Source organism: Megalops cyprinoides, chromosome 12 (genome assembly GCF_013368585.1).
Source record: "Megalops cyprinoides isolate fMegCyp1 chromosome 12, fMegCyp1.pri, whole genome shotgun sequence".
Lineage (NCBI taxonomy): Eukaryota > Metazoa > Chordata > Actinopteri > Elopiformes > Megalopidae > Megalops > Megalops cyprinoides.
This window is the reverse complement of record NC_050594.1, coordinates 12,653,619-12,676,623: the sequence shown is the minus strand read 5'-3', so window position 1 is coordinate 12,676,623 and position 23,005 is coordinate 12,653,619. Positions and strand designations below refer to the sequence as shown.

The following is a 23,005-nucleotide window of genomic DNA, read 5'->3' as shown; positions in this document are numbered from 1 at the left end:
CCCTCCTGCCATGCCCCCCCCCCACCCCCACCCCCTGCGTCAGATCACCTCCTCTCCCGTAAAGCTCAGGTGCTTATCTGAGGTCAGTTAGAAATGGCTCTCAGAAAGAGTGGTGTAAGATTTTGGGGGTGGTAAAAGCAGATAGCTTTTCTTCTGCTTCCATATATATTTCATATGTTGGTTCTGACTGGTAATTCACTGTGGGTTGTTTGTGTTGTCCGCTGTGCAGCTCATATGATGTAACACTGGCATCAGTGTTAGTGTTTGTTATCAGAGATCGTGGTTGCTTTGTGTCCTGTGTAGCAGCTCTGTACTCTCTCCCCACCTGAACCATCCACACAAGAGCTCGAGGGCCCGTGCTCTTCTGATAAATCAAGCAAGAAAGTAGCCTTTGCTTTTGTTAGTTTTACCTTTCACTCAGTTTCTTTCAGTAAAATATATGTTAAAAATCCATGTCAGGATGCAGTGCGTCATATTGTGCCTTGTGATACTTTGTCTCATTGTTCCAAAGCAGCTCTCTTTCCATAAAAATTGAGTTTGATGGCAATGCTGAATTGCAACTTAAGCCTTTATTGTTATTCTTATAAACAGGGTCTTTCACCACACTAGCTGATGAAATGAAATTACCTCCCAGCAATCCATCTCCCATCTCCTCTCCTCTATTGATTAGTATTATTTTTTGTTTTGTTTGTTACATTATTTTCCTAGATTTTCATGCAGAGGTGTTACCAGTACGGAGGAAAATGGTGGAGATACACTTCTACTCCTTTACATTTTCTCCACTCTCCAAACCCTTCAAGCCCTCTCAGCTCGCCCTCAAGCCCCCACTCCCCTTCCTTCCCCCATGCCATGTCAGTATATACGCATCAGAGATACTTAATATCAATACATGTGTCTGATAAGAAGGGGGTTATTTATTTTGCTTTGTATTCAGACCAGGATGCCGACATGTTACGGTATTAAGACTGTATTTGTAAAGCCCCAAGACACAGCACAGTATGAAACAAACACCCCTGCTTTTGTGGCTGTGATCTTAACTGTAACTAATCTGTTGCATTTCATGGTATGTATAGCACACACACACATACACACACACACAAAAGCGCACACATGTGCGGTGTATTCTAATCTCCTGTTCAGATTAGTTTTCATATTTTTATTTTTCCTTGCTGTCTTGAATGCTCAGTGCAGTCTGAGCTGTGAGGAGGGAGGCCGGCACAAAGAAACACACTCAACCAGACAGACAAAGCCAGGACAGGCCCCCCAAGACCAGAGGGGCTAAAACCCTTTTTCTCTCGCTCTCTCTCTTCTGGCATCCCTTATTCTCCCTCTCCCCGTACCTCCCTCTCTCCCTCTCATCCATCACCTCCCCCCCCCCCATTTCCTGCTCTCTCTCCCAGGAAGCTTTCTAGATTTCCTCATATATGTTTCAAAGTCATGTTTTTTTGCAGAAATAATTATTGTTCTCTCTCTGGAACTGACTTCTACTTCAGCGACAGTTGAAAATACACACACACACACACACACCACACACACCACACACACCCCACACACCACACACACCCCACACACCACACACACCCCACACACCACACACACCACACACACCACACACACCACACACACCACACACACCCCACACACCACACACCACACACCACACACCACACACCACACACCACACACACCACACACCACACACCTACACACCTACACATACACATACACATATACACATACACATATACACATATACATATACACATACACATACACATATACACATACACATACACATATACACATACACATATACACATACACACACATACACATACACATCAGCTGGTCCTGTCTTGTTTCCTTGCGCAGGGTGAACTGATTCATAAAGCATGTAAAGGATTTCAACAGAGCAAGTAGCTCACAAGTCACTTGTGAAATAGAGTACACATCAATAGTTCCTGCAGACATTTACTTTGCCTGCCCATAAGACAGATCACAGAATGACTGAACGCTTGTCCGTCACACATAAGCATGCTTTAATGCTGGGAACCGTTGCTCCATGTTCTGCCAGGTCTGTCGCTCCTCCCCCTGGTATATTAGCCTTAAAAACAGGCTCGTGCTGCTGTCCCCCTCCATTTGTACCCCTGCAGCTGAACCCCTGTCTCTCTGTGTCGCAGCTTGCTGTAAATTTCCCCCCCCCTGTGTGACGGGTCTTGGTGTTTCTCATATAGCTGTCTTGGAATTTATACCTTTTGCCCTTTGAGGGATTTAAAAGCACATTCCAACACAATGTCATATAAAGTTGCACCTCTGTCCCCCCCCCCCCCCCCCCCCCCCCCCCCCCCCCCAACCCATAAAACATGTGCTGCTGAGTTTGCCATAGATTAAAAGGAGACATATATCAGACCGTAACACTGAGGAATAAAGGTTATTTTTTGGTTTATGAGACGTCCTGTTTGTGCATCCACTCCACACATTTATCTTGCTGCGGCGGTAAGTCTGTTCGGAGAGTCTGTATCTGTCAGCACACCTGCAGGGAGTTTAGAGTCCTCTAGAGGCCACAGCAGCCCCCCCCCCAGCCATCTGCATCTGGGAGAGACAGGGACAGCAGACAGGGGGTCAGAAGTCCAGGAACAGGTACAGCCAGGACCTGAAGCCCAAACCCAGGAAGACCTGTTTTTCCATGCTCTCTCTTAAATGAGAACTCCGGCCCCCTGATGTCACACACGGTCCTGGCCAGGCAGAAGCAGCATGCAGAGGCTTGCGTGTACGACAGCACTTTTGAGCTGGAAGCAGTCCTAGTGCCTTTGTGGTATACTTTCTGATGGAGTTAGCTGTGTGTGCCCAGTGTAACTTCCACCCACAGCCTTATCAAGTAGCTCACTTGCTATTGGTAGAAAAAACGGTGAATATTTAGTTCTGTTGAAATTCTTTTGAAAGGGTGGGTTACTGGACCACGATTATGTGGTCCAGTAACCCACCCTTAGACCTGCTTTCCCCTCATGGCCTGAGCGAGGCCACCATCAAAGCTTCCCCCACTTACTGTCAGAACATGTCCCTGAGAAATAAGATGGAGAACCGAGGCAGCCATTTGCTCAATTTCAGACTGCGGATCGCTAAACTGAGACTGTCCCAATGTGCTTCCTCCTTGTGATGCAGCATGGGTAATGAAGTCCTGTTGAGTGCTGTTGACTGGTCTGTCATCGTCGTATGTAATTACTCTTCAGGTGTGTAAACCCTGCTGGGTAGACTCTGAGCCCATCTGCTCATATATATCATTGCATGGTAAATACTCCTGTTGAGGGTATATTGACAGCGATAACTTGCTACATGCCGGACTGCAGTGGCGTACGGGCATAGCTGTGGGTGAATTCACTTTGGAGAGAGGAGTGGGTCTCTTCTTCTAGAACCTTCCATTCTTACCACGCTCTCAGATCAATGCCTGATATCAGAGATTCTCACCTACCTCATTGCCATGGCAATGTCAGCACCAAGGCAGTCAGCTGAAAAAAAAAAAGCACACAAGTGGATAGCCTTTGTTAGAAGAAGTCCATTTCTATATATTACAGACGTATTGCTCATCTATGAGTGCCAGCCAGAGGCCCTGCCTGATTTTGAGCCTTAATGCATCAGTCTCACAGAGAAGAATGGACACAAAAAGCAGACGATAGACAAGAACAGTGATCCCTCAGTTCACATAAAAAATGAGACGTCTGAAATTAAATGCAATAAAACAAGTTATAATCGCCTCCATCCCTCATGAAGGATGTAGTGCATTTTCCTCAACTTTTTTATGCTTTTATTTTTTTTATTTCTTTGCCATGGGGAAGTTCCAGTGAAAGATGAACTGTTGCTGTAAAATTCGACCCTAGATTTGCTCCTCACCACACACAGCTACTGCTCAAAGCCCATGGAAGGGGAGGTTTTTACCAGCACTTTCCACAGATGTCCTCTAGGGAGCACCAGCGTGAAGGAGCTAGCCTGTTGACCGTGGGTTTGCATGTGTGAATGTTGGGTGGAACACTGCCGTGGTACACATGACCAAGGTGCAGACCTGAACTGCCTGCCACAGTATCCAGCTGTTGAAATGCATGTCTCCTCATCAAATTTGCGGCTGTAACGTGACGTGCGTGCGTGCGTGTGTGTGTGTGTGTGTGTGTGTTCTCCACAGCGGATGATGGGTGTGGTGGAACGCTGCGGGGTCAGAGTGGGGTCATCACAAGTCCAAACTACCCCCAAGACTACAACAACAATGCAGATTGCACCTGGACCATCCTGGCCGAGCCGGGGGACACCATCGCCCTGGTGTTCTCCCAGTTCCAGCTGGAGGACGACTACGACGTGTTGGAGATCCGTGGTACAGAGGGCTCCTCACAGTGGTGAGTAACCTGTGCTTTGACTCTGTGCTGGAGGTGTGGGGTTTGTGTCTCTCTGCTGGGACCCTGTGCTCGGGGTGTGGGGTTTGTGTGTCTCTGCTGGGACCCTGTGTGGAGTCTGTTTGTTTATGCTGTAACTCTGCAGAGGGTGTGGAGTCTGTGGCTCTGTGCTGGAGCTCTGTGCTGAGGGTATCAGGCTCAGTACTGTGCCTCTGTGCTGGACCCTGTGCCAAGACAGTGTGCTGTGTCTCTGTGCTGGTGCTGTGTGCTGGAGCTCTGCGCTCGAGCTTGTTTGATTAGAGGATCAGTGGTGGCATGTACTAGGGGTACAGTGTCAGCGGTCCTCCCCCATGCTGCCTGGTGCATTGCTCTGCGGGCCTCTAAATTATTCAGTGTGATCTTCCAGCAGTTTCTCACTTACTCAGTGCAGTCTTTCAGTGGCCACATAGCAGTCACTGAGTTAGTCAGCGCTGTTTTCTCGCAGCTTTCTCTGGACTTTTTAGTGCAGCCTTTCAGCTGTCCGAGTCATTCAGTGTGGTCCATGTCAGCGTTATCCTGTGCAGTCATTGCCTTAGGCCTCAGGATTGTTCTGGGTTCTTTGAAGCACCTTTAACGTTTCAAACTCATCAGAAGAAAATTCAGAACTGTATTTAAGAAAGCCTTTTAGACCCGATGTCAGAAGTGTGGCTTTGCCCAAACAGAACCCTGCGGTTCCCAGGTGTCACTTGGGTCAGGTGAGCTGCCGGAGGTGGTGTGGCGCAGCTGTGTGAAAGACACGCACACACACCCCGCCTGATATGAGGGAATGAGAGGATTTAACAAAACTGTAAATCTCTCCGTCCTTTTATTTTTGGCCATTTGAGACATTAATTTGTTCCCAGTGGTGGTGGACACATGTTCCTTGAGCCTGTGCAAACAGCCCAGAGTGAGGTGCTTTCTGTCATGCAGTCTGAATGGGTGTGTGCAAGATCTGATTGTGAGCAGAATGCAGCGTCCGTCTGAGAGGCGAAGTGTCCGCAGTGTCTAGCATGCAGATGTTACTGAAAGGACTGCTTGTTTGCTTTCATTGGAGCAATGAGCTAATAGCATGCCCTAAAGGCACGAGAGGCGGAAGCTCATTTAATTAGAATTTCCCCGCACAGTGGGTTCTGAAATTATCAGTAGTGTTCACACGCTTTCCACTGCTTCAGGAGGAATGAACCTGTTTGATGAACCCGATGAACCTGTTTGACCTTTGACCTTTGACTCATGTGATTATGACTATAATTATGCATAGTCTCTCCTATCCATGGTGTACCTGGAGCTCCCGCTGCTAGCAGACCTGGAAAATCCACTGAGATCAGAGTCACGAGTCCAATGTTTTCACTGCTGAAACGAGCAGAGAACTCAGACCCCAGATCAGTCTGCCCCTTGTTGTGTACATGATAGAATTAGAGGATGACCCTGACCCCAGATCAGTCTGATCATGTTGGGTACACGGTAAAACAAATTAGCGATTCTGACCCCAGGTCAGACTGACCATGTTCGATTGTGTGTGAATTAACAAATGATGCAGAAACCCAGTGTTTTATTCATTCTTATATGAATAAATGCATGAAGGGGAGCCAAAGAACCCTGCATAAAATAACTGACTAGCTGTCATGCTTAGAATTGATATTATTTACACAGCAATATGCATATGATACAGAGCTGTAGGGAAGAAAAACAGAGTGAGAGTACTTGAATTAAATTTGATTTTGGGGCCATAAAAATATTAAATAAATCAATATGCTCATCCCCAATAAAAATCTCAACATGATGTTTAACACCCGGACCTGAACACTGATAGATGCAGATATTTAACACCCAGATCTGAACACTGACACTGAAAAGGCCTGTATTTAACACCTAAACCTGAACACTCGACACTGACACAGGCCAGTATTTAACACCGGAACCTGAACACTGACAGAGGCAGATAGTTAACACCCAGACCTGAACACTGACACTGACACAGGCCAGTATTTAAAACCCGGAGCTGAACACTGACATTGACACAGGCCAGTATTTAACAGCGGAGCCTGAACCCTGACAGAGGCCGATATTTAACACCCGGAGCCCAACACACGCACAGGCTTGCAATGAACTTCCCCAGTGGACTTTGCCACAGAGCCGTGACGAGCGTGTGGAGAGGGCGCGGATACCGAGCGCAGACGGAGTGGGTGGCATTGTCAGAGGCAGCAGTTTTGTGTGTCGTTTTGCCCTGAGGCGCTGTGCTCATAGTTGTAGCCTTATCCTCCAGCCCCTGTGACACTGTGCTTCAGGCTGCCGGGGTGAGGTCTGCGCTGCGGTGATACTCTCTCCGTTCTGCTGGCTCCGGTGGTGAAGCAGCCGCTGGAGGTAAGTGGGCAGCTCCTGTGGCCTGCAGGAAGACCTGACCCGGGGGGGGGGCATCGCTAATGGGATCGAACATGTTTCTTTCTTTCTGACTCTCATGCCAGGAGCTCAAGGCTGCTGGGTCCAGGGTCATGACTAGAGCCAAATGATATAATTACTGGGGCGACTTAATGTGGCGTGGGTGGCTGTCCTGCCTAAAGGCTTCTTGTCTGACACGTGTCCATTACTGAGCACTGTGACACATGTCCTTTACTGAGCACATGTTCAACAAAGAAACACAAAAAATAAATACATTTTCTGTTGATTTGGGAAGCTGTAAGAGGTTCATTTCGACCCAAAAGTGTCTGCAGAGCGTTGAAATTGCTTCCTATATATGTATTATTTACATGGATGTGTGTGTGTGTGGAACAGTGTATGTGTGTGCATGTATTTATGTATGTATGTCTGTGTGTGGGTGTGTGTGTTTATTTGTGTGCGTGCGTGAATGTGTGTGTGTGCACGTGTGCGTGTGTTTGTGTGTGTGAGTGAGTGTGTGCGTGTGTTTGTGTATGTGTGTGTGAGCGCATGCATGCACGCGTGTGTTATACTGCCATCACGCCATCAGGGGCCTAAGTGGCTGGTATGTGGAGGCGCTGAGGCGTACGGGGGGAAACTGCACATTAGCACGGCCGCTCGCCTCGGTGCAGCGACAGCAGGTAATCAGCGGCCCGCCGCCCTCTCCCGATCGCAGAGCCGAGCTGCCAGAGACAGAGTGCCGCTCGCCCGCCCTCCCATCCTCATCCTGCCTCTATCACCCCTGCTTCGGGGCGGGAAAGGGGCCGGGGGAAAACTGCGCTCTTCCGCCATGTGGCAGCCAGGAAATGCACTTTTACAGCTTCTCTCAGCCCAGTCTGCGCAGGGGCCGGCCGCGAACATCCCGTGGCGGTAAATAACGCAGTGGGGATTGGCTCTGGAGTCGAGTGCTGTTGAAATGCCAGGCACGCACTGCGTGACCCGGGAGGGCAGCCCAGGGGGGCGTTTTCTCTGGTTTTTTACATTGCAGTACAGGGGAATGTCTGAGTGCACATAGTCTGCTCTAATTGTCTAATGAACCTATGCTGCTGCTAAGCCACTTAGTATAAGTGGCAGTCCTTATAAACCCACGCAGCAAACGCTACATGTCCCAAACCTTCGTTTAAATAAAGATAAACCCTGACTGAGGTAATGGGGAGAGACATAAAATGCCTGCTCCACGCAATTTCAGAGATAGAATCAAAAAGCAGTTGCCGGACAGGAGCCCTGATATGCGCCGCAATTAACTATATCAAAGCCAGAGAGGAGGCTGCTGTCTGAGCAGGTGCATTAAAGATCCTCTCCATTTCTTCACACTGTATTTTTCTCTTAATAGTTGGGGGGGGGGGGGGGTCGTAGATATTAAATAACCCAGAATCTCCTAAAGAGACTTCTGCCTCTGGACAGTAAGGGATGTGCAGAGGTTTGTTTGTTCCTATAGACTTTGACAGGCAATGAAAAATCCCTTTGATGGTTTATTTAGCCCTTTCCGCTCTCATGGAATATTCATGTAAGTAGTCAGCTTGGAAAATACATGTGTGTTGCGTTGTCTGCGTCTAGGCTGCAGGAGGAGCTCTTAGTTATATGCAAGCTCTGATAATCAGGATTCCACAAGCACGAGTGGCTTGAGAGGACCGTGCCTCTGGCGGAGAGCAGGTGTGTGTAGTGGCTGAGACAGGTGTGTGCTGGTGGCTTACAGGTGTGCAATTTTCTGAGCAGTTTCGTGCTGGGTGAGGTCAGGCAGCTTGGGAAAGCTGTGGCGGAGTAGAATACAACATGTAATCATCAATTATTTCGCCTAGGTTTACCGATGTGTGTGTTTGTCGTCATGAAAACATCTGTTTTTTTTGTTTTTTTTATATTGCTGACACTCATGAGATTGTAAATAATTAAGCTCACTGCAGTTTGATGCAAATACCATTTCATTTTATGGGACTGCTCGTTGCAGTTTTGGCAGTATCAGTGGTGTGCACGTGTGTGCATGTATGTGTGTGTTGGTGTGTTCCTGTGTGCACGTGTGTGTGTGTATTTTGTTCAGGCTAAATTACACAAAAATGTGTAATTCAAAAGTGATGAATATTTTATATGCTTTACATGCATCCATGGCAGTTGTTTTCACAAGTACAAGTTGCATACAATTGTTTAGCAGTAATACTGTACTCTGACACACTAACCTCTCCACCACACTTTTTCCTACTACTTTACTGACTTGCAGCAGGGCCTGTGTCCAAAATCCAATCCAAAACCTCAGTAAACATCAAAAAAAGAGGACAACGTACACAGTGTTAAGGAAGGACACCTGGCATTAAACACAAGCAGGGCCAGGCTGGTATTTGCATGATTTTTCCAGTCTGCTTTAACAATTGAGCCTGGTGGAATGAGTCCTGTAGGCAGGGTCAATAGATGAGCAGGATGTAGTGCATAATAACAGGCCACCTACATTAGAGATGTGCAAGTGTGCATCAGAACTCAGAACAGGAATAACTTAGCATGTTCAAGCCCCTTGTCTCTCCTCTGATTCTTCACAGCTATATTTTTCTTGAACACAACAATCTGAGCCCTAGCTGTCTGAGCTCAGTTCAGTTTGAAAGCACTGCATCAGACCAAACCAGCTCTATCTGTAGTCTTTTTCTATTTGATTCCAATGTAAAGACAGATACAATTCCTGGTGTCTGTGACCGGTAAATGGCAAATTATAACCGGAATGGGAGTACTCATAGGTGATGTTCTCCTGATTTCCCTTGGGTCTCCATGTCTGCATCCTTTGCCTTTCGAGACTCTGACTCACCCCTGAAAAGGCTGAGGGAACTGCTGTTTCTAGCGGTGGGGCTGTCGCAAACAGCCAAGATACACCCTGCTGCTGAACAATGGAGAATGAACATTTGGGTTTGAATCGTGTGTGTGACCCATTATCCAGAATCAGTACTCTGACTGGGTCGAAACCCTGTCTGAAAAATGTGTAGATGGCATAGCAGGTCGCTCTGGTCCAGCACTGCCACCACGGGTGGGGGCGGGGTGTGTGTGTTCTGCTGTGCAGCTGTCACGGGCATCATCAGAATCAGTCACTCTGTGACAACGTCAATGTCAGTGTCTGCGCTTGCCCCCAGTGGCTGACGGACAGGGCGACATTCCTTGAATTCTTAGCGTTTGTGCTATACGGAAAGGTCACGTCTCCTCAGGTTGGACACTTTGTTGATACTGAAGAGAGGGCTTCTGCGCCAAGTGCGGCCGTGCCGTAGCGAGACCTTGATGGGTCTGACAGAAATGACGCCGATTGGCTTCAGGCTGCTGATGCTGTTTGTCAGAACGGTGAACAGAGACTGTCGCTGCTGAGGCCCCCAGAGTGTCGGTTGCCTTGATATGATTTTCAAAAGGCCCGTTTAATTGCATTTAGATAGCGATTACGCTTTGACCATAATGACTCCATCATCGTAACACTTCCATAATCTACGCTTACCTGCTACTATTTATGAGATTGATACTTTTTCCCCATGTATAGCATTGATTATAATACGCTTAGTTACTAGTCATGAGCTTTAGAGGGATCCTGTTAACAGAACTGTTGACTTCATTGTTGTTGCTGTTGTACTGATTGAGTCAAAGATGTAAATAAATGAATCTCAAGCCATTATGAACACTAATCAATCCTTTTCCCAAGAGCACTCTCGTGGAGGCGTCTTTTGTTCCTAATGAGACAGAGTTTGGATTAAAGCGAGGTTCAGCTCATTCTGGGTGTCTGCTCTGAAGTTAACTTGCTAGCCAGGGTCTGTGGATCTTCCACACATCTGACACTATCAGAACAAAACTGTTTTGAGTACAGTCTTATCCTATACATATATGTGATGTTATCAGAGCAAAACTGTTTTGAGTGCAGTATCTACCATGTACTGTACTGAATACACTCCTTCCTTATTCCTGCACCTTGTCAGGGTTTTTGCTTTATTGAACTTTGAGTGTTGTAAAGCATAAGGGAGCCCCAGGTAAAACGGCATTACACTGATATGAATCTCACCTGCAGCTCCAGTTCTGGTAGACTGCATACCGCACACCATAAGTGGGTACAGCATAATTACTGACCCCCCAGCTACTGATGGTGTGTAATTTCAACTCCCCCAGCCAGTCCTCCGCCTCCTTACCTTGATGTAATTTTGAGATTTTCTACTTTGAATAGTAATGAGAGCTCTTTGAACTTGTTTTCAGTAGCTTGTCTCATTTTACATACAGTGATTATACTACATACACCATATCCTTAACTAATCTCATTTTTCCTCGGTACATTAATACCAATAATTCCTGTTTTTTGCCTGAGGAATATCATCGTTTCCCCAGCGAGGGCTGGAAATGTTCCCAGATATGCAGAGTTTTCAGTCTGCTGGGCTAAATGTTAAGATGGGGGTCATTGGAGTGAAACACAGGGGTGCTCGCCCAGCCCCCGCTGTCTCTGGATCTGCTCATCGCATTTAAATAGAGGCAGACCGTGGATCCCCTCCCGCAGGGTTAAACATGAGGGAACAGAAGTGGGGTGTGCTCCGGTGGCTCTCCTGGGGCACGGGTAAAGCTGGGTCACCTCAGGCTTTGAGGGGAAGGGAAATGGCCTGGCTCCTGTGGGAGGAAGGCTCTGATGTACTGGGACACTCTGTATGCAGTAAGGTCCTGGAAAACAGCCATGGCTCAAGCTCCTGAAACATAGCTCGAAGTCCTGGAACAGAGCTGCGGCTCAAGGCCCTGAAATGGAGCTGTACCTTGAGGTCCTGAAATAGAGCTGTACCTCGAGGTCCTGAACTAGAGCTGCAGCTTAAAATCCTGAAGTGACTCCACAGCTTGAGGTCCTGAAACAGCTCCAGCTTGAGGTGCTGAAACAGATCCACACTTCGAGGTCCTGAAACAGAGCCACAGCTTGAGCTCCTGAAACAGAGCCACACCTCAAGGTTCTGAAACAGCTGCAGCTTGAGTTCCTGAAACAGATCCACACTTTGAGGTCCTGAAATAGAGCCACGGCTTGAGCTCATGAAGTGGAACTGCAGCTCGAGATCCTGAAACAGAACCATATCTTGAGGTCCTGAAACAGAGCCACACCTTGAGGTTCTGAATGGAGCCGCAGCTCGAGCTCCAGAAGCACAGCCTCAGGCCAATCACTGTAGCACAGTTGCACACTCACAAGCACACACTGATCTCCTCCTTCTCTGTCTCTCTCTGTCATTTTCTCTCTGACTTGTTAAACTTTTAAACCTCTCTTAATTTCAGTTTGATTCAATTCAACTTCAGCTTTATTGGCACAACAAACATTACAGCAGCAACAGCTGCAACTTTGCAAAAAATCACAGGACAATGAATAATTTTACAAATTCCTATGGATAAAATATACAATTATAGAATAATATTTATTTAAAAGTAAAATAAGTTATAAGGTTGCCTCATGTGTCACATGCTGACCCTCAGACTGTGGCAAGCAGTGACAGTTTATGCCACTATTATGGCACACCGTCTTTCCTTTCCTAGGATTTTTAGGATTTTTCCCAGCATTTGTGGTTAGGAAATGAAGCTCTGTGTCAACCACTTGCCTGTCGCTTTTGGGTAGCCAGGTCTGACTGTAACAGAACAGATCTCTGTGGCCAGGCTATGCTCACTGAACCTGTACATTGTTGATGTTTGTCTCTGTTTGAAATCATTATCTGTTGTCAGACAGTCTGCCACAGTGTATTCTTGTTTTAGAGCCAAATGGCTTTCCATTTTGTTCTCATTTCTCTCTCTCTCCCCTACTCTCTCTTACTCTGTCTCTCTCAAATTCAAATTCAGTTGTTCTTTATTGGTGATAAAAATAAAGTATTGTCAAAAAGCAATTGATTTTCATTATTTCCAAAGCAGTCTCTCTCTGTAGGGCAGTGGTATTGTGTGCATGAGGCCAGTAAATGCATGCTCACGCTGTTAATTTTGCTGCAGTTCTTGAACCTTTGTATAAAATGATACAGGAAATCAAGTGAATGATTGGATAATATAGGATCCTGACTGTTTGTAGCTGTATTCTGATGTAACTCAACAAGTTGCCTTTATTCAATCCCTGCATTCATATTCAGTTCATTTTTTTTACTCGTTTTGGAATGATAAAATTACTGACACAATTCAGGGCAAGTCCCTTTTAAAGGCACAGACACAATGCACTATCCATGATTCAGTGCTGCTGACCGTCTGGTGGCACTCACCATGCGTGCTGAATGAAACTCATTTTATACAGTGAACTGTGTGATACATATACCACACTGCACTGATATAAACACTGAACTGTGTTATATATACACCCCACTGTACTGATATATACATCCCACTGTATTGATATATACACCACACTATATGATACATACACCCCACTGCACTGATACATACACCCCACTGTGTGTCATGTGAACCTAACTGCACTGATATATACACTGCACTGTCTGATATATACATCCCACTGTGTTGATGCATACACCACACTGTGATACATACACCTCACTGCACTGATATATACACCCCACTGTATGATATGTGCACTCCACTGTCTGATATATACACCACTGTGTGTCTGGAGGGAGACTGATGTGACACAGGTGGCGTTCCCTCCTTGCATTGCTAGCCTCAGTCACCTGGTCCCCCGTCCGCCCCCTGAATATTCCTCCGCTGTCGCATCCTGTCTCTCTGAATAGATTTACTGCGAGACCTTGCTGAACTCTGAAAAGAAGTTAAAACGGCACAGAAGTTCCCCTAACAGTCTGTCCAACCACATCCATCACCGCGGAGTCAGATGGCTGACAGCAGATATCAGGCGGCAGCTGAGAAACTTTTGAGTGTGTTTAAGCATCTGTCATTCTGAAACCCGGCCGCAGTGACAAAGCGAGGGGAGACACGCTGCCAAAAATATGTCATGCACCCATTTTTTTTTTTTTTAGAATATTGATAAGCTCGTTCTGTGATCCATATTAATTCAAGAGACCTCATATAGGGTCATATATTCCATTCAAGTGACAGGTTAGAAAAACAAGCGCCCCCACCTACCCCCACAGAGGGATAGAGAGAGCCGGCAGGGACAACAATCAGGTCAGTCCTTATGAAGGGCACCCAGACAGGCTTTCAAGCATCCTGCGACGTCCGTGCTGTCTACGCTGTGTATTTGTTCGAGAGAAGTTGACAGGGGAAATGTGGCTGGGTTGGGAACACATTAAGGAAGTTACAGTAGGTTACAGGAAGCACTGTATGTGCCTGGCCCCACCTCCACCTCCTCCCAAACGAGTGAATGAGTATTTCTTGGGTGACACTGACCCCCTCCCCCCTGAGTGAGTGGAAGTCATTCCCCAGAATAACATGCAGCAGTCGCTAAAAATCTTTGTCACGCAACAAAAAAATGTGTTTTTATTATTAATGATATGGACAAATAAAAATAATGAATTGCTGTTCTGAGCAAGTAACAACTTTGTTCCTGTTAAAATAATCAAAATGCAGAATTTGATTAAACAGCTTTGTTTGATGGTAATTCTCACAAAGCTGTGTATGTTCACTGCTCAGTGATTGAAATTCAAGGGCTTCTCGGCTTTGGTTTATTAGCATCCCCTCGAGTGCTCAGGCCAGAATGTCCCGCATATTGATTTCTGTGACTTGGAAGGACATAACAACATAAGAAGTTTAATGAAGGGAACAGGCCATTCAGTTAGGCTCATCATTCTGCCTGTAGTCTAGAGTATGTCTAGCGCTGTGTCAAGCTTGCTCTCAAACAGGGGAACGGGGGCTTTGAGGGTCTCTGCTTCCACTGTGAATCCTGGCAAGTTATCCCATGCATTAATGACCTCCGCGCGCCAGTGTGAAATTTACCTTTATGTAATTTCCACTTGTGTCCCTTCGTTCTGCTGACAAAACTAATCTAAAACAGCTCCTGCGGGCCTCTTTTAAATACCTTTCAGAATTCCTAAAAAAAAAAAAACTTAATTGACGTGTTGAAGAAGATTGCCATTGTCCTTAAAAACTGGCCCTGTCCAGTCATAAATGGGCTGAGATGAGTTTATTGTCTGATAGTGAAAATATGAATCCTGTGTCACCTGGATTACAGCAATGCATTCCACTGAATACACACACAGTGATGATTGATGGCATCATCTAAAAAGAAAGAAACTAAATGAAATAAGAAAATCTGTAGGTGGCAAATTGGTGGTGCTTGCAATTCAGAACAAAAATAATAAAAAAAAATATATACTGTTTGGGAAAAAAGCAATTTTCTGTGTAAGACCATGAGCTGATAATGGTGATGTTTCACATTTGTGCTGAGACCGATTTCAGAGGAATGCTAATAGCATAATGAATGCACATACGGCCGCTTTCATGACGGTGTTGCGTCTCCCCTCCGCTGAATTTAACAATTAAAATGGCAGGGTGTCAGACGAACTGTGTGAGCTTGTTTTCGCGGAACCTCTACAGAGCCGTGCGTTTGACGGAACCCTCTGCCAACTATGCAGCGTGTTATTGGGAACAAAACTCCATTGAGCGAGGTACTTAATGAAACTGAATTGCCGCAGTTTATATCCAGCTGTATAAATGGAGCGCTCGTAAAAATGTAAGCTCTGCGAGTTGCCTGTGATAAGTGCCTTTGCTAGGCAAATACATAGTGAAATAAATCTGAATACACTGTATGAATATGTCATATATTTTCTGATTTTCTGCATTTTCTCTCATCTGTGACGCAGCACCCCATCTCCTACAGGCAGAGGTTTGTGACCTTTGACCCCAGACTTGTGACCCCCTGACCCCTCGTCTGAAGCAGGCTTGGGCAGCTGGGAGTAACATACCAGTCTCATCACTGAATGTTTTTTGTTTCCTCTGCATGCCAGTCCTCATGTAAACTTTTTTCTGGTCTCTGTCCGGACTGGTGGGGTAATGTCAGGGGAATAGTGATTTTGATGACATCATCCGCTCCCCCCGGTCTGTTCTGTGGATGTTCAGCTGAGCCAACAGGGTAGTATTTATTGGATCCATTATCCGTTATTGTGTGATAGCAGGTGTATATATCTCGTTTTGTAGACTAAAACGAGGGAGTGACAAATCCACTGTTGGTAATGTGACGATTTCCCGGAAAGCATTATATATATGGCAGAGCCTGTAATATCTGGTTTTACAGCACCTTTTAAGCACGTTTATTTTATTTATGCGTAGGCTTGCCCGTCGTGCTATTGAACGAATTTTAAGTGCGGATGTTCAACAACAGGGAACTGAAGCAATCTTCTGCTGAATCCTTCTGTGCATTTTAATTCTCCAACAATCCCATCATTTCAAGGTAAAGTGGAGCTTATGTTTCGACTCAGTGGCCGTATCCTTCTCAAGACTGTTGCTGGCTATTCAGGTGTGTTCTGCCGTAATGAACGAAAAGAATCTTAATTAATGTGCCAGCCCTTAAGGACAAACAGCGCTCTCCCTCTGCGATGGGTCTCAGGGTGGAGCTGGCGATAGCATTGTATGAATCGCATAAATGGGTATGAGTTACAACACGGTGCACGGCTCTGGCCCACGGAGTGAGTTCACACTGCAACGAGACGCTCTCTTCAGCGGTGAGTCAGAGGCGAGGAAGAAGAGGGACGACGTGGGAATGTCAGATGTGTGATTTGTGAAGGTAGACGGGGCCTGGGCAGCAATGCCGACCCCCCCCCCCAGGGGGGTAACGCTACGCGGCGGAGATAAACACACTTAGGGGATTTGCTTGAAACAGGTTCCACAGAGCGCATGCCATCTCTCTTTTTTCCCCCTTGCATGCCATCCTGTCTCCTGCTGGGGTTGGGGGGGGGGGTTTCCTTCGTCTTTCTGCTTTCCTTTTCACACACCATTTGATCATCACCCCATACCCCCCCCCCCCCGCCCCCCCCCCCCCGAACCCCGGCAACACTATCAAGCGAGTCCCACAGAAAACGGCCCAGGCACGCTTAGCTAAATTAGGGTCAGTGGCCTGGTTAAGGGATCTATTTAGCGGCTGTGTCTCCATGCTTGATGTGCTAATCAGTCTTTTCCTTCTCTCTCTCTCCCCCCTCTGTTAATGGTGTATGCTGAGGGAATGGTAAATGAATGCAAAAAAAAAAGAAAAATTAAAAAAGCAATGAAACACGGCCACTATCACTCTCACAGCACAGCAGCAAGGCAGATGTTGGGATCTCTAAACTGTGAAATTAGTACTATAATTAGACATATAAGAACTGCACATACCAAAAAGAATGAGATTCCTAAAATATATTTTTGATTTTGGCAAATGATACAAAACACAATCTATCATGTCTTAGGTTACACCATTGTTGTTGAATATATTCAGCAATATCTATTCTTAAAATCAAATATGAAAGTTAAAATAGTATATCTCCTAAAGCATACTGTGCATGTATGAATGTGTGTGTGTGTGTGTGTGTGAAAGAGAGAGAGAGAGAGAGAGAGAGAAACAGAGAAACAGACAAGTCACATTGGATGGTTTGAAAAACCTCACAACCCTCCCTGAAGCTACAAGTGTTTTTGCATGACCATTTCTGTGTCACTGGAAGAAAATACATGACCTTCCCGTCATCACATGTACTCAGTGACAAAATGATTGCATCCACAGAAAATACCTAGTGCTGCTCAGTGAGGTTCAGGCAACACTTGTTTAATGTAAATTTTACTGTATTGACATGTGCCCATGAAAATGGTGATGGAAGTCAAATGGGAAATAACCAGTGCCATAGATGTACTGTACAGAGTTTGGCAAACTCAAATGGATGCCATCATGGTTCAAAAAATTTCATAAACGGTTACACAACAACAGTCCGTTAATCCAGGTAGCTATAGAGTGCGCATATTATTTGCCAAACTTCTGGGATCAAAATGGTGCCCGTTAGAGTTACAGTATATTTGGGAAATATATATGTCCCTAAGGTATAATAGCGGTTACATGGAAGCATAAACAAATAAAATTAATCAAAGTGAGTTCCTAGATTGCTATAAACTGCTGTCATGGAGACAATATCTCATTTAATCATCTGTTTTTTCTTCTCTGTTTTCTTCCAACTTCCAGGGGGGAGAAAACAGGATTAATTTGTTAATAAGCACTTAATCAGAATAGAGATTAATCAGAATCATTTAGCGCGCAGGTTTTCTTTTTGACTGCTAACACAGGGTGATTGAAGACAATGAGCTGTGGGGTAATAGGTTGATGATTCATGGAGTTCCCCACCTAATTGTCTGGTAATCATTGCGGAGGAGACAGGCATTTACTCCTCCCCACTGTCTCAGTTTTCATGGTGTTTGGAGGAATTTGGTCAGTGAATTTATCAAATGCTTAATTGGAATAAAAAAAAGAAACATTTTGCAGCGACGCTGTTCATTTATCACTTCTGTCCTAACATGCATTAGATTTTGTTTGGCATTGGCTGAGCGAGAAACGATCCGGAGCTTTGTTGCCAATGTGGCATAGTGATTAAGAGTCCAGGCTCTCAGCTTAAGGTGTTGCAGGTTCAATTCCAAGTTTTTGCAGTACTTCTGTGTCCTTGTATTGTCTGTTTCTTTTGCACAATTTCTTTTTGTTTGGTTGGAAGGGTCGGGTAGGTTAATTGTCTAGCCCACTAACTTATTTGGAAGATAAAAGTTGTCCTTGCTGAATGGCCACAATGCCCGATGTTTTTGTTAGCTTTGAGACAATAATTTTAGACAAAATGAGAAAAAATGAGGAGGGTGAGATGGCTGTAGGGTTGTTTGGAGACAGAATCTCTATACTCATATTCAGTTTCTCTCTCTCTCTCTCTCTCTGTCTCTCTCTTACTCTCTCCCTCTCTCTCACACACACACACACACACACACACACACACACACGGTAAGCCCTTACTCAGGCCCAAGGCCTTTTAGTCTCCAGTTAAGTGCCAGCTGTGGTTCTGTGATGTGGCTCCCAGGAAAGGGCAGCAGAGACCATTCCATTTGGCCCACACACGCACTCGGCCTCCACGCCAGCAGCAGCTGGCTAATTAAGACTTCGGTTGGGAAGTGATCGGGAGAAGAGATCCTGTTTGTGGAGCTGTGGCACTTACAGGTCAGTCTGCTGTTTGGGTCCTGCACTGGTCACCGCTCTGTGGCTGTCTGGGTTAATCAGCATGACGGCCTTCCTGCTGGGGTCCTGTGGTGCTTGTTTGGTGCTAAAGAGACCCGTGGCAGCGGCCAGCAGAGACTGCTGCTGTTAAATATCAGTGTCCTCCCCAGACTGCCCAGGGCGCTGTCACCTGACAAAATGAGCATTACAAGCTCTTTCCCTGTTTCCGCTATGGCCAGAGCCTGGTCATCTGTGAAAGCTGCTGCTGAATTCCTCAGGCTGGTGCAAAATGGGAAGTCCTCAGTCCTGCAGAGTACGTCCGTTAAGGAGATGCACAATTGTCTCTGAAACTGTATCGGCAATGAAATCGCTCACAACATCGCAGTAGGATCTTTCTTAGCTACACTCAGTGAGAAAGTAATAGATCAGCTTCCCAGAGGAAGTTCATCCTCTGGCTAGCTGTTGCAGTATTCGCTAAAATGTTCAGTGAAATTAGTATCACTTTCCTCCAGAAGCTTTTTCGCTCCAATAAGCCAGTAGCTCTTGCAGGTGTCAGATTGCTGTTGATGCATCAGTGTTTCCATTCTGGGCATGTGTTTTTGTTTGTTTGTGTGTGTGTTCTTTTGTGTGTGTGTGTGAGTGTGTGTGTGTGTGTCTGTGTGTTTCCTTGAGTGGCAGTTTTGGGTAGTCTTTTCTTTCCTCTCTCTTCCATGGGAGCTCCCTGTCTGCTGTGTCTCAGGAGATTTTGGGGAGCAGGATTTGACAGGCTTGCCAGGTTCGATATCCTTAGTGTGACTTTTCACGTCAGCTTACATAATACGTCCTGTCACTCCGCAAGACCTTCACTTCAGTAGCCCTCTCTGAGCTGCCACGCTGGTGAGAAGGGTCCTTTTAATTAGACCTATGAAACACACTCCAAACTCTGAGCCTGGCTGTCTGTGAAAGGGCATCTAATGAAATGTAAATACTGTTTGTGTGTGTGTTTGTGCTTTTGCTTCTCAGTGTATGAGTTTATGTCTATGTGTGTGTGTGTGTGTGTGTGTGTGTACGCACGCGTATATGTGTGTATGTGTGTATTTTTGTTCTTTTCAGCCATGTCAGGTGGCTAATCCCACATGATCTGATGGTAGCAGATCGATTTGGTTGTTCTGCAGGTTATGAAACTGAAGCAATTAGATAATGGAGCTGAGAACCAGGCATATGGAATGAAACAGAGTTAATATTTGCTATGTATTAATTTCCCTACCGCACAATTAAATGTCAAACTGAGAAGGAGAAAGGACTGATTGTGTATGACTTCACACAGTGAAACAGAAAAGCATGCTGTGGGGAATTGTGACATCATAGTGCTCAGTGGTCACATGCTCAGAGGGAGGAGCCAGTGTCAGGAGGTTATTGGGTCAGAACTGAATGATGGAGCCCTCCAAAGTGTGTGTCTGTGTGTGTGTGTGTGTGTGTGTGTGGGGTCACACCTCGGAACACCTTCCCATCCTCCCCCTCTGACCATGCGAAAGCTCCCTGTCCTTCTGTCAGCTACCCTCTCTCCGGTCTATAATCTGCTGAACATTATTGCCGCCTTCTTTTTATAGCACTCTTTTATGGATGTGCAGGAGGAGCTCATTTGTAGAGCTACACGCCACCGTGACCTTGGGAACTAATTTAATTTTATTCCATTTAAGCACAAAACCGATGTAGGCATGTAATGGACCATTATGGCTGAACTGATAAGAGGCGGCGAGAAGGGGGGCACGGTGCTCTTTTAGGTTTTTTATTTACTTCTTTATTTGCTTGTTTACTACTCAGGCAGGGTAACGGAAAAAGGTGGAAAAGTGTGTGTGTGTGGTTGTATGTGTGTGTGGTTGTATGCGTTTGTGCATACATGCATGAATGCATGCGTGTATTTGGGGGGTGGAGGAGGGTGAATCATTTCATTTTCATGCTCTTTTAAACATGTGCTTTTACAGCTGTACTTGTCAGATGCACTTGTAATGTTTAACATTGCCATGTGCCATTCGCAGGGTTATATTGTGTTCTGCTGCTGTCCATATGATTGTTCCTCAGGTTTACTCCTTTTGTTAACTTTTACTACAGAACGAGCAACAGAAAGAACATTGACAGCTCTATAAAGTCAGAGAAGTTAAAAAGGCCTTCCAAACATTCAATATAATCTGCACTTCAAGGCTGCACCTTCATTCGAAAGAGCCCCATCTGGTTGTTTCATTGGATCCAGAGTCACAGCATTCCATAGCACTCTCTGGAGGTAGTTTAAACGCTGCTATTGTCAGTGAAGGAAGTACAAAGATATGATTGTCTCCAAGTGAAGACCATGTAAACACTGATTATCTGAGTAGAGGCTGTAAATGCTGTGTTTTTCTGAGTAGAGTGTGTAAAATGCTGTGATTGTCTCTGAGTAGAGTGTGTAAAATGCTGTGATTGCCTCTGAGTAGAGTGTGTAAAATGCTGTGATTGCCTCTGCGTAGAGTGTGTAAAATGCTGTGATTGTCTCTGAGTAGAGGCAGTGTAAATGCTGCGATTTTCTCACTCTGGGGACATAAAGGCAGTGATTTGTATGACTTTTTCCCCTGGAGACATTCGGGTCTGGTCTATGACTCGAGATAAACACAATGACTATCCCCCAGGATGGCCTTCTTGTTCCCCAACATTGAATGTATTACAGAAGCTGATTTATTCATGGAATACTACACTGAATACAACAAGGAATACATCTCCTGGCAGTGCAGCCTTGGACCGTATAGTTAGATACAATCCTCTAAGCTTCTGAATACTGAGCTCTTCAGGCGTACAGAACATTTGAGAATTGTATTGCTTTGTTTGGATCAGTTCGGAATACGTTTTTCAAAAAAGAAAAAGTCGAAGATATCTTAAATACAGACCACTCCCAACAAACAAATCGTGATCCACATTAGTCTCTGTGCTGTCTCAAAGGGCTATTATTGTAGACATGAGTGTGGCTCATGTCATTCTTTAACAGATATTTCCGTCTAAAGACAAAGGGCCGCGACTGACTGCGTGGCGAGACTCAGAGCACGGGGAAATGGAGGGGAGAGAGAGCGCTGGAGAAAACAGATGAGGCCGTCGTGCTTTAATGGACGGAGAGAAACCTTGAGCCTCAGATCAGGCTAAAAGGATCTGATTCCACAGAGATCTTTGAACTTTGCTGCAGTGGCCCATTAGGATGGACAGGGCTGTACATGGTCTGCAGGGACAGCGTGTGTGCAGCCTGTGGCTAACTGGCTAACGTTATGTAGCGGCCGCGTCCATCAAGGGCCTTCTTTGTGGTGCTGTGGGCTTTTTTTTTTTGTGAACGGTGATGCGTGTTTAGGCACTTGTGCTACACTCTGTGTAACAGAAGAGGAATCACACCTTACTTTCAGAATGGAGGTAAAGAAGGTGGAAGTGTGAATCACGGGAGTCTGTCGCCTGCCGTTAAACACTTACTTAGTCCCAGCAATCTACTTCGATGAGCATCAGGTGGGTCTGTAACACAGCACTGTGTGAGTGAAAGTCAGATCCCCAAACACATTTGGTCCTGGCATCCCACTGTACAAGTGGGATTAAGATCAAAATTCACTGTGGCATTATAGAATTAGTCTCTGCATCAACAATAAATCCTTCAAAACTCCCTAATCAAATGCAGCTGTCTGAAATGAAATGAAATGTCGATGCACATTGGGTGGTGATGATCCTTTGTTAATTGACATTTATTTTGGTTGTGGCAGCACTTGATTATTATGGTTTAATCTAGTGGAATAGACTGCTTGTAATTGTTTGTTTTGATTTATTTGTATGTTCAATTCAAATGGAGTGGCAGTGTAGCGTAGTGGTAAGGAGCAGGGCTCATAACCGAAGGGTTGCTGGTTTGATTCCTTGCTGGAGCACAGCTGTTGGGCAAGGTACTTAACTCAGTATTGCTTCAGCAAATATCCAGCTGTATAAATGGATAACATGTAAAAACTGTGACCTGTGTAGATCGCTCTGGACAAGAGTGTGTGCTAAATGACAATATTGTAATGCAAATTCCACTCATACAACACCACTACACCATCATCATCGTCATCATCACCATCTTCATAATGTGGAAACTGTGAAATTATTTATTTGTGTGCCTCTGCACTGAAAATAGTTT

At 45.5% G+C, this 23,005-nt stretch overlaps 1 protein-coding gene across 1 annotated transcript in view; it reads left to right on the top strand.

The window, feature by feature from the left end:
* The window catches only part of LOC118786567 (CUB and sushi domain-containing protein 1-like), a 159,322-nt gene that overhangs the window by 52,411 nt on the left and 83,906 nt on the right, over positions 1-23,005 (top strand). The window contains exon 5 of the mRNA XM_036541696.1: positions 4,175-4,382. Within this exon, the coding sequence (XP_036397589.1) occupies positions 4,175-4,382 (208 nt within the window). The remainder of the gene's footprint in view (positions 1-4,174; positions 4,383-23,005) is intronic.